The sequence below is a fragment of the Cupressus sempervirens genome, chromosome 9 (assembly GCF_028749045.1).
Source record: "Cupressus sempervirens isolate cs-2001-9-10 chromosome 9, ASM2874904v1, whole genome shotgun sequence".
Classification (NCBI taxonomy): Eukaryota; Viridiplantae; Streptophyta; class Pinopsida; order Cupressales; family Cupressaceae; genus Cupressus; species Cupressus sempervirens.
Genome location: NC_143126.1, coordinates 79096201 through 79107678, shown reverse-complemented (window position 1 = coordinate 79107678; position 11478 = coordinate 79096201). Strand labels below are relative to the sequence as shown.

The 11478-nt window shown below is 32.8% G+C and overlaps 1 protein-coding gene across 2 annotated transcripts; it reads right to left on the bottom strand.

Moving 5' to 3' along the window:
- Positions 1-2762: 2762 nt before the first annotated feature.
- On the bottom strand, positions 2763-4484 carry LOC149537708 (agglutinin-like). 2 transcript variants are annotated; one of them, XM_089799086.1, is made up of 4 exons: positions 4243-4484; positions 3731-3817; positions 3367-3576; positions 2763-3183 (listed from the first exon to the last, which is right to left on the bottom strand). In XM_089799086.1, exons 2-4 carry the CDS (start codon positions 3731-3733, stop codon positions 2947-2949), a joined length of 450 nt encoding a protein of 149 aa, XP_089655212.1. In that variant the 5' UTR covers positions 3734-3817; positions 4243-4484; the 3' UTR covers positions 2763-2946. The 2 variants fall into 2 exon arrangements, with proteins under 2 accessions (XP_089655212.1, XP_089655211.1); XM_089799085.1 differs by having other exon boundaries at positions 4410-4484.
- Positions 4485-11478: the final 6994 nt, after the last annotated feature.

Genomic DNA, 11478 nt, shown 5'->3' with positions numbered 1-11478 from the left:
GAGGGCTATGATGAGTTTGTGTCCATGCAATTTGTCAACACTTTGAATAATAGGTAGGTGATTGTTAATGGAATCTTATTTGATATCAATGAAGAATTCATTGAAAATGTTAGGCGGTTTCTCTTTAGATGGTTAAAAATGGCGAAAAAAGACATGGGTTGCAAATGAAGGTAGCCTCAACCAATTCTTCGACCCTAGTGAAAGTTTGAACCATGATCGTGGTGGGATTGATAGAATGGCCTTGCTAGACCCTTGGAAAGAGATATGTTATGCTATCATGTGTTATATCACTTTAGATGGTAGGTTCCATATTTTTTATTATTATCACTTCCCCATTCTGAACCATTTTAGGAACCATGACCTCATTTTGTTCTCCTATCTCATCTTGCACTTTATGGAAGATAATATTCTTAAGGTTATAAAGAAGATGAAATAGGGTAAATCTTAAAATGTCTTCACCAGGATTTTATGTTCAAATTGTTCAATTTCCACAAAATACTTCACTCTACCTAGTGTTAGAAAGGACAGGGTTGTCATTGCACTAAAAGATCGACCTATTAATGCCTAATGCAACCAATAGTCTTATAGAACCACAAGAGACAGTTCAGCCATGTTATGAATCCTATGAGGGATGTTGGCCCACTACCAATAGCACCCCTCCTAGTGTCACTCACCATGGATTGCAGGATTCGAGCCTATGAGCAAGCTTTGATACCAGTTGTTAGAAAGAATAGGGTTGTCGTTGCACCAAAAGATCGACCTGCTAGTGCTTGATAAAACCAATAGCCTTATAGAACCACAGGAGGAAGCTAAGCCATGTCGCAAACCCTACGAGGGATGTTATCCCACTATCAACACCTAGCCTAACAATATCCAAGTTGTTCTCCCTAATTCTATTTCCACCCCAACCCCTCAAATTTTGGTCAAAGTTGTGTTTGTGGTTGATACTAAAAGCCCTAAGTCATCTCCACACCATATCCTTAAGAAAATTAAAATGGAGAAGGATGTTCATTGTGGACTCTAATGTGAATATGGAAGCTGGAAGATAGCAGTCCCTTAGCAATAAGAAAAAATAAATGAAATTGGATCCCAAGGTCAAACATGAGCGACCTATTAGTTTGGATTCCACTAGTAGTGGTAAAAGAAAACCCCCACAAAAAAAGAAAGAAAATGAAGGCCTTTAGGAAGACTTACATTAAGGATGAGGAAGAGGATTTGACTAGTGAAGGGAAAGGGGGAGAGATTATCCCTACTGGTAGTCACTTTAGCCCCATTATTTCTCATCTTTTGGATACCCTCAAAAATGATACGCTTGATAATTCCAAACAGGTGGGTGATCAAGGGAGAGACCTCAACATCCTCTCCCCATTAGCATGAAAAGGGAAATAAGATCTAGGATAAGGACCCCTAGAGGCATTAAATAGAATTAGTTAGAGGATTTGGTCATCATTGACAGCAGTTATAAGAAACTGGAGGAGAGGCAAGATATTGTTGGACAAAGATTTGACGATGTGGCCATGTTTGTAGTTAGGGTTATGGACTCGATGGCTTTGACTCTTCACCTACTACATGCTGAAAAAGGTCTTACCAATGCAGCTAGGGTGGACACCATTGACTCTTTCTATAGGTTCCTAGCCAATGATTAGTTGTAGTTGTTGGACAAGCGAAAGGGAAAGGGCAATAATAAGGAGAGCTAGCTCTCCTTTCTGCTTTAATTTTTGTTATGTTATTTACTTCTGCACTTGACCCATGGGGGCCTTGTTCATGGTGCTTTGTTGTAGTTCTCATTTATATTGGCTATGTATATATTATATTAATGATTTCTTGTAGTATTCTAGTTATGGTTGGATTTTGGGATACTTTGATGTGGGTATCTTTGATATTAAGAAAGGGGGTAGGTTGCTATGTGTTGTATCTAACTCATAGTTGTTTTACAACAATTTGTTTCTTGGGCCAACCCCCATTATTTACTGCTTTTTAATTTCAAAAACAAATCAAAAGACTTAGATATATTAAATTTAATTTTGGGGGTCTAAATGGCTATGCAATTTTATAGTATAATAATCTCTACTTTCTTTTTAATCTCCATATTCATGTTGGAAACAAATCAAAAGATATATATATATATATATTGAATTTTTAATTTTTGGATCTAAATGATTACATTGCAATATTATATACTTTTGAGAAACAAAATGATTCATATGGTTGTATTTTTATTATTATACCAATGCATTATCATATACTTTTGTAATGCTCTCATGGCTCTATGGCTATGCAAACATGTTCTATTCTTTACTTTCACAACTTTTGTACAATTGGAACTAGACGCTATGTATCTCTTATTTTTAAAATATCATAATAAAGACTTATAAATAGATGGAATATTCCTTTGTATACTTATAAATACAAGCCTTTCTATCAATGGAAAAGATAAAAATAAAAATTGGAACTAAGTACAACAAGTACCATAATTATTTAAGGCTTGGAGAGAGGAGAAGTGTTCTAGAGTTGAGCTTATTTTGTTAGAAAGTAGTGCTTATTCATTAAGCATGATAGAAAAGTGTGCTGAATGTGATCCCCTCGAAACCTATTTTTACCTTAATCCAAAACTAAAACTAAAATCTATTGTATACACATATTTGACTAATACATTATTTATACATATCAACAAATAAAAATAAAAATGAAATTAAAAAATACATTTTACTATACAAAATTATTATATCAGAAAACATATTTGATTTTTTTCTACTATAAAATATCTAAATCATTTTATATATTAACATAATAATAATAATACTGACTTCACAATAAAAGTGCTCACACAATTTGTTCTCCTACCATAAGGTCATGCGCTCAATAACACTCCCTTTCATAACAGAAAAGTGTACATAAACGAACTAGACGCACAGTAAAACAACAACAACTACACACAAAAGATTATTAGCTATCAAGTGTATAAACACCAATGCTATTAAGGTGTGTGCCAGCTCGCCCATAGAAGCCAACAATCATTTTATCACCACTCGATTTAAATGATTGTGTTCCCAATTCATGACCATATGGACCATGTCTTTTGTCATCACTCGTGATGAATGTCAAAGATGTAACTGTCCTATGGTTATCCATTACCGAAATCTTTCCTTCAATCCCTTTCAAGTATCTGTTTGCCAGGGAGATCTGCAAATTTAACCACAATTTATTACATGCGTTGCTAGAATCTTAAGCTGAAAAAAGAAAATTTATAGATTATGCATTCTATATGTGTATGTGAAGATTAAAAAATATAAAAGAATGGAGAACAGAGCTTCAGAAAATTGTAACAAAATTTGACCATTTCAATATAATTTAGGCATAAAATACCGTATGCTCCTTGCTCCCCTTTTCTCCGTGCCTAGGTGCTGAGATTTGATGAGCTTTGCTTTTACTCTTGAGAGTATAATCAACTTGAATGCCACGGAGAATATCTCCATAACTTACTGTTATACTTTTGATATCAGAATACGTGCCATCTGTCCAAAAACATTCAGATTCACCTCCCCAAGGACCCTCTTTGTTGTAAAGCAAATTTGCCTAAACATACACATAACAATAGAGTACAATTTAAATACAAATACAAGATTTTAAAAAATCAAGTACAATTTAAATACGAATAAAAGATTTCAATAAATCAAACAAGAACAAAGTTAGAGCAAAGACAACAAAGAGACTAAGGCCAAAAACTGACCATTCTGTACCCCCGATATTGCGTCGGCTTGAAATTGCAAAATGAGTCTAATAAATTTCCAAGATATTCAAAGATATATACTCCTCACTGCAGCAAACAAGATTACATAAATTTGACTGGACTTAAAATAACTAGATCAAATAGAAACTAGCAAATTTTGACTGTTTCACTACCGAAACGTCAAATACAATTTAATTAGGGTTAAAAGAAATTAATCAATTAACAGATCTGTCAAATTTTCGTTTAAATAAAAAGTTCGCTAGGCCTTAATATGAGAAAAAAAACCGCTACCACACCGATCTGAAAATTCCTTTTGAATTCTTCTGATAGAAAACAAACAAAACGACTCCAAAATTCTAGATCGAAATGAAGAAAAGCTTAAATCTACTGAACGAACACAAAGTTCTTCTCACAGATCAAAATATTTCCATGTGAAATAATAAATAGGGATCTAACATTCGGCATTACAATAATATCTCCCTCACTTGTGAAGACATAAATAATGATCTAACCTTAAGTATTACAATTAAGATAACAGCCGTAGCTAAAATCACAGATCCAGATTTTTCATGTAACGGCTGACATGAGAACTATTTTGATCGAAATAAAACAACACTAAAAATGATCTGATCAATTTTGAAGGAAAAAAATTCATTGAAAAGCTTGAGAATTGACTTACCTCAAGATTCTGCACAAATTTTGTCGTGCTGTGTAACAGTGACGATGAGAAAAAATGAGCAGTTTACAAAACCCTAGCCACGACATTTCGACATTTCCCTTTTTATGGAGAGAGTTGCTGAACACAAAGTCACATCAATGTGCCACGACATTTCCCTTTTTTGTCGGTGTCCGAACATGTAAATTATTTAAAACTTATTAAAATATACTGAAAAAAGTGGGGAGGTGGAGGAAAATTATATAAAAAGAGTAGTGCAGGTCGGTAGGAGCCTTCGTATTAAGTGCGGGCATGTGGAAGGATGAGTAGAAGTGTAAATAAAGGATATTGGAAGTTGGAGTGAATTTCTCTAAAGAAGGCTTTTAATAAAGTTTGTGGACACTTGGGAGGAGTGGATTCAATCTATATTTTGAGGAAAACATGTGGAAGCATTTGGGTGGAACTATGTAGATAAGGCATTGGGAAAAGAATTGAATCTAGTGAAAAAAGGTGCCATGTGGAAGTGTTTCATTGGAACATGTGGGAGTGTCTTATAGGTAAGGCATTGGGAGAAGAAACTCCCAAATATGACATAGAAAATATGGGTAAGCATGTGTTAGGAGTAGTGGCATAATATGGGTAAGCATGTGTTACGAGTAGTGGCATAATATGGGTAAGCATGTGTTAGGAGTAGTGGCATAAATAGAAATATGGGTAAGCATGTGGAATTGTCTTAGGGGAATTATGTAGAAAGACATTTGAAGATAGATGAGACTAAAGTAGAACCTTCTAATAAAGTATTTAAGATATTATAAGAAATGTGGTGGCAGAAATTAAATTTCCTAGAAGAAATTTGTATAAATAGACATGTATTCCTTTCAGATTGATCTAATCACATTTCTTAAATTTTTTTAAGATTTTGTTACCTCTTGAGACACCTATTTCATCTAGATTAATGCATGCTCTCACACTTCTTGTATATGAAAACATTTGTGGCACATTTTGATTAGTAGTTATTCATTCAACTATACATTTCCAAGTTTTACTTTTCTATACAAGATTGTCATTGTAAATTTTATACTCTCATTTCATATGTTAAATATGCTCTCATCACTTATTTTCCGCTTCTAAAAGATTTTATTGATATTTCTCTTTGATATCCACTTCTCCAATATGGTACTAGTTATGATTGTACACATTTTCTCCATTGAAGGTGATTTCAGTGCTTAAGCATGTCATTGAAGTGTAATGGAGTTAAATAAATATCATCATTTGGTTTTAAGTTAGATACAAAATAAATGCTAAATTTTATTTTTTGTCAAAATTGATTTAAAACTTTGCATGTTTTTACCTTTGTACTTTGTGATACCATATCAAATCTGTATAAATCTCTACCTACATAGGCTTTTGTCAACTTTATTAATTTAACAAATAGAAAAAGAGGCATCAATCAATTTTTCTCTACTAATTTTGTCATAGTTAATCTTAGAGGTTTATTTTTCCGCGCTCGTGTTGGCTTGGCTCTAGTATTGCTAAGTTTCAAGGTATTTATAGGTTTTATTACTACTATGATCTATAATATTTGTCTTTTGAAGATATTTTTTCCATTTGGATGGCTTTATAGATAATGAAATTATTGCTTGTCAACCCTTTTCTAAAAACATTGTTAGATACTCTATCACCATTTTGAATAAATTAAGAAACATGTGTATGTAGAGCACAAATGTATTCATGCTCAAGGACATACTAAAGAGAGGTTCATTATAGAACTAGATCCACATATTCAAATAGGCTTAAATTTTGTAATGTTATTTTGAGCAAGGAAATGAGTACTAAGAGTAGATGTAGTCATGGGTAGTTCATCCCAATGCTTCATTGTGGCTTTGATTTCAAAGTTTATTAGTAATCCATAATTTAGTACATATAAGAGGCATATCATTAGAATAAGCTCTAAAAGAGTTGTTTTGTATATAGGTGGTTAGGGTTTTGCATTTATAATGCGTAGAGATACTCTCCAAACTTATAAGCAATTTAATATTCAATGAAATTACAATTATGATCCCATACATGTATTCTAAACAAAATTACTTTCCTCACTAGAAAAAAAAAATCATCAAGCATTTGAGTTCTTTTACCAAATGGTTGTAATTGAATGAAATAAACAATGTGATATGTCTAAGTAGTTTCTCTTTTCACTTTGCAATTTCCTTCTCTACAACTTTCAAATTTTAAATTTTATGATCTACACATGGTTGCCGACAATGAAGAGGGACCTACTCCTCCACAACTTAATTACCACGCCCCCCCACCCCCAACCAAGAAGTTGTTATGTTCTCAAAGGTCCCTACTACAAGTTTTCTTTTGATAGTGCTTTTGGAGGGATTTTCCATGACAATCCTTGTGAGCTAGAATGAGATTATTAAGGATTCCTCGAATAATCATAATAGAGAGAATGACAAAGGGGACTCCTAAAAATCCTAGAAAGGTGCACTTTTTAATGGGACTCCAAAGAAAGGGGCCTACATTCTTATTCAAAAATATATTTAGACATAAGAAGGAATAACTTTAGGATTTTGGATGTAGTAACGGATAGAACTATTTCATCCATGAACACTGTGTTGGTGGATTTTTTTTTCTCTTTCAAACCAAATATAGGTATGTTCTAGATAGTTGGAAATATAAGAGGAGTAACTAAGATGGGAGGGGTGAATTAGTTACTACAAAAATAAATCCCACATCCCTTAGATGTCAATATAAATCAAAATCAAACTTTGTTGAAACTAAAAATAATGTTGTAACTCGGTTAGCACTTAATCACTTGGCAAAAACTAAGAACTATTGTAACTTGGTAAGCACTAAAATATTACTTCTTTGGATGTTTAATGTGATTAACCACAATTAACTTAGTTGTAGAATAGAAATAAAATAACATGAACACGTATGACACCAAGATTTAACGTGGAAACCCAATTTGGAAAAAACAACAATTGTAACTAGTTACTATTTTTTAATCTTCTTAGGAGCCAACCTTGTTAAAGGTTACAAAACACACATTTAGGTATGACCCTGTTAAAGGATTTAATCACCCTATTAGGAGTGGCCTTGTTAGAGGTCTTTAGACACTTCAATCTAGAAATGCCACCTTGTTAGAGGATTTGGCAAATAGATGTTAAGCTAACATTGTTAAGAGAATTGATACACTGCTAAAATTATTAGAGAGTAATAATGATACAACCTAATTGCTGATGCAATTGTATTGTTGATTTTAAATCTCTATTCTGGCTTGAATACTTGACCTCCTTGATCAGATAAAACTTTGCAGCTTGGTCAACTCAGAATACTCTACTATCCTTCCAATTTGCTGCCTTGGTTTATCTTTTCAATCCCATGCTTCTCCCTTTCAATCCCACAACATGACCTTACACTTATGTCTTTTGCCTAGTCAAGTTAGCTTGAATACACTTACAAATATTCAATATTCATCCCTTAAGTTGGTTAGGCTTAACAAATAAATTCATCAAACTAAATATGTTGATTCAAGAAAATCCTTCGTTAGCCGACCCAACTCGGTCAACACTAACTCAAAAAAGACTTTCCTCATACTTCCTTTATTAACCGCATGAACTTAGTTAACACTACATTGTGAACTAAATTCCTTTAGTAACTGAGTGAGCTTGGTTAACACTAGTTCTAGGTCAACTTCTCTTTGGTGCCCAAGTGAAGTCGGTAAACATTGTCTTCCTACAAACTTTCTTTGGTGCCTGAGTGAAGCTCAACAGATACTATCTCTGAACTTGGTTTACTCTAGGATGCTCAAAAAACACTAAAAATTATCTTCATTGCCCAAGTGAGCTTGGAAGATACTAATTGGTAAATACTTGACATTTTGTGTAACATCAAAGATAATATACAATTGAAAAATTATTTTCAACAATCTCCCTCTTTGGTATTGATGGCAACACACCATGTCATAATACAATAAAAATTTTACATCAAAATAAAAATAAGGATAATATCCTTAGTTTCATTCTGATTCTCATCCATGAGAACTCCCTCTATCAATGTGAACTCCCTCTGGCATCAATCTCTGATTGTTGTGACGACAATATCAAACTCGAGTTCATTCTCTCTCTTTGACATCTCTGATACATATAAAAATATCTCTGATATATGGCAAAAAACTATTCCTCTATCAAACATAAAACTTCTCTCATGTATAATAGAACTCTCCCTCTTTGACATCTCATGCCAAAGATAGCATTCAATGAACTTCCACATACTTGATGTACTAATTCATCTGCAATTTGCACTTTAAAATATTGCATCAACTTGACTAATCTTCAACATGCTTGGTCGATGCATCACTAAAATCTTATTAGTGAACTTCAAATAGAGGAATTACCCCTAGCTTACCTCTTAGATTAAAAAAATGCATCCTTAGGTAATGGCTTGATGAATATGTTTGCAATTTATTTTTTTGTTTTCACATATTCCAATCTTACTTCCTTATCTTGTACCAATTCTCTTAAGAAATGATATTTAATTTCAATGTTCTTGGTTTTGGTATGCATCAAAGGATTCTTGGAAATGTTAATTGCACTATTGTTATCACAAAAAACAACAACTAGATCCTTAATCTCTTCCTTCATACTTGTCAATAGTTGTTTGAACCAAACAATATTTGAACAATTAACTGTTGGAGCAACATATTCTACTTTTTCTATTAACTGAGAGATACAGTTTTGCTTCTTGCTTGTCCAAGATACTAGCCTCTTTCTAAGAAGGGATGCTCCACCACTAGTGCTCTTCCTATCATCAACGCTTCCTGCCCAATCAACATCAATGAATGCTTTCAATTCAAAGTTGTCTCCTTTCTTATACCACAAACCATAATTTTTAGTACCCTTTGGATACCTCATGAGGTAAAAGTACAAAGTTGTGTCACCTTATTAGAACAACTAAATTTGAGTGTTTCTATCTAGAAATCAATTTTGTTAAAACATATGATCTAGATAAATTTATTCTAGCTAATTTATATATGGTCTCACACTTTTCCAATTGGAAATGGCTAATAAATGCATGTTTTATACTAGTTTATATCCAATTACTAAAGAAATAAAATTATTTCAAAAAAATGGTGTTTCAATAACTCTTACTATTTTTTATGATATTTTACTAATAACATATAAACACCATTTTATAGAGCTTAGAGTCAAGAATATTCTCATATCGATTTTATAGTGTTATAATTAGATACAGTATATTGTAATTGAAAAATTCTACAAGCACATATTTTAACACTCGAAAAGATGTCATTTTTGAGAAAGAAAAAAATATTAAATCATATCAAAAAAATCTAAAAATTATATGGTGTTCTAGAGGAGAGAGTCCTCTTCTAGAATGTATATTTTTTCTCTTGATTAGAATAGATTTGTTATTGTGGGAGATGAAAACTATATTTCAGGTGAGTTGGAATTTGAATCAGTATAAAAGAGAAAATATAGGTCTAAAGCTGATTTTTAATTTTTATTGTTCTATCTATATATGTTATCTATAGCATAGTCTGAGATCAAAAAGAAATAAGTTTATTTCCCTATAGTTTTATGGTGGGAACTAGACCCCCAATTTTTAGCATTTTTCAGTAGCTAAAAATTTGCTTTAAAAATTAGGAAACCATATCAATTCTTATTCCAAATAATTATTAAAAATTATAATCCTAAACTTCATCCATCTCTACACATTTCATTAGTTTACTTTATTTTCAAATTCAAAATAATAATACCAATTTTATGTCATTAAAGGTGAACATTTATACTTTTGTTAGCCTTTTCCTTTACAAAAGGGTGGCATAGGTTTGTGCTTTCACCACGTGATTCTTTTGATTGCCATCATATGATTTTCTTTTAGGTTAGCAAAGAATCTTGCCACAATTCCAACTACTAGTGTTATATTAGGTCTTGTATGCACCACATACTAGAGTTTTCCAATCATTGATCGACATGTAGCCTAATCTACTTCTTTGAATCATCATCTTTGGAAAGCTTATGTCCAGTAGACATAGGTGTTCTAACTAGTCTAGAATCCTCCATTCCAAACTTCTTCAGTGTCCCCTTGATGTATTTTGATTGAGTGATATAGATACCATCCTTCTTCTATTGAATCTGTAAGCCAACAAAGAATTTGATCTCTCCAAACATTGACATCTCAAATTCCTTACTCATTTCCTTAGAAAAAGATTTACACAAATCATCATTTCTAGTAAATAATGTATCACCCAAAAATATTTTTCCAACATGATCTTCTTATATGGTCCTTCTTTGATGTATAGGTTGTTGTTATCATTAGCTCTTTGGAAAACAATCTTTATGAGATACTTGTGTAATCTCTCATGCCAAGCTCTGAGGGCTTGTTTGAGACCATACAAAGCTTTATGTAGTATGCAAACCATGTCCCTTTTTCTAGGATTAGTGAAACCTTTAGGTTGCTCTATGTAGACTTCCTCTTCTAAGATTCTATTTAGGAATGTTGATTTCACATCCATCTGATACACTTTGAATCCTTTGTGTGTTGCATATACAAGAAATGTTCTAACACCTTCCAGATTTGCTTGCTAGTCCCAGCCAGATTTCCTTTCCCATCTAAAAGATTGGTCTTCTCATTCATGAATTCTACCTTGAATCTAATGTTATTGTTTGCCATTTTTGGCCCCCATTCAGCCCATCATTGATAACTGATTTGAGAGATCTTCAATGGGTTGGATTCTTTAATATGGGTTAACATGTTTTTCGGTCGGGTTAACGTCTCATGTTAACATGGTTTCTTCATAAGCCAAGTTGGCTCGATTTGTTCATGTGCCGAGCTAGTTCAACTTATTCATGTGCTGAGTTGGCTCATTTTTCCTTCATGTGTCGAGTTGCTAGTTAAAATGTGTTTTCTATCGAGGTTAACATTTTGTGTTGACCATTTTTGCTATTTTGGAAGTCTTACCTTTTGCTCTTTCTAGAATCGCGAAATTGTTGATACCTCTTCAACTGAACACTCAAGAAAATTGTTGGCCAACTGATGCATGCCAGGTGGTCAATCCTTTTATGAT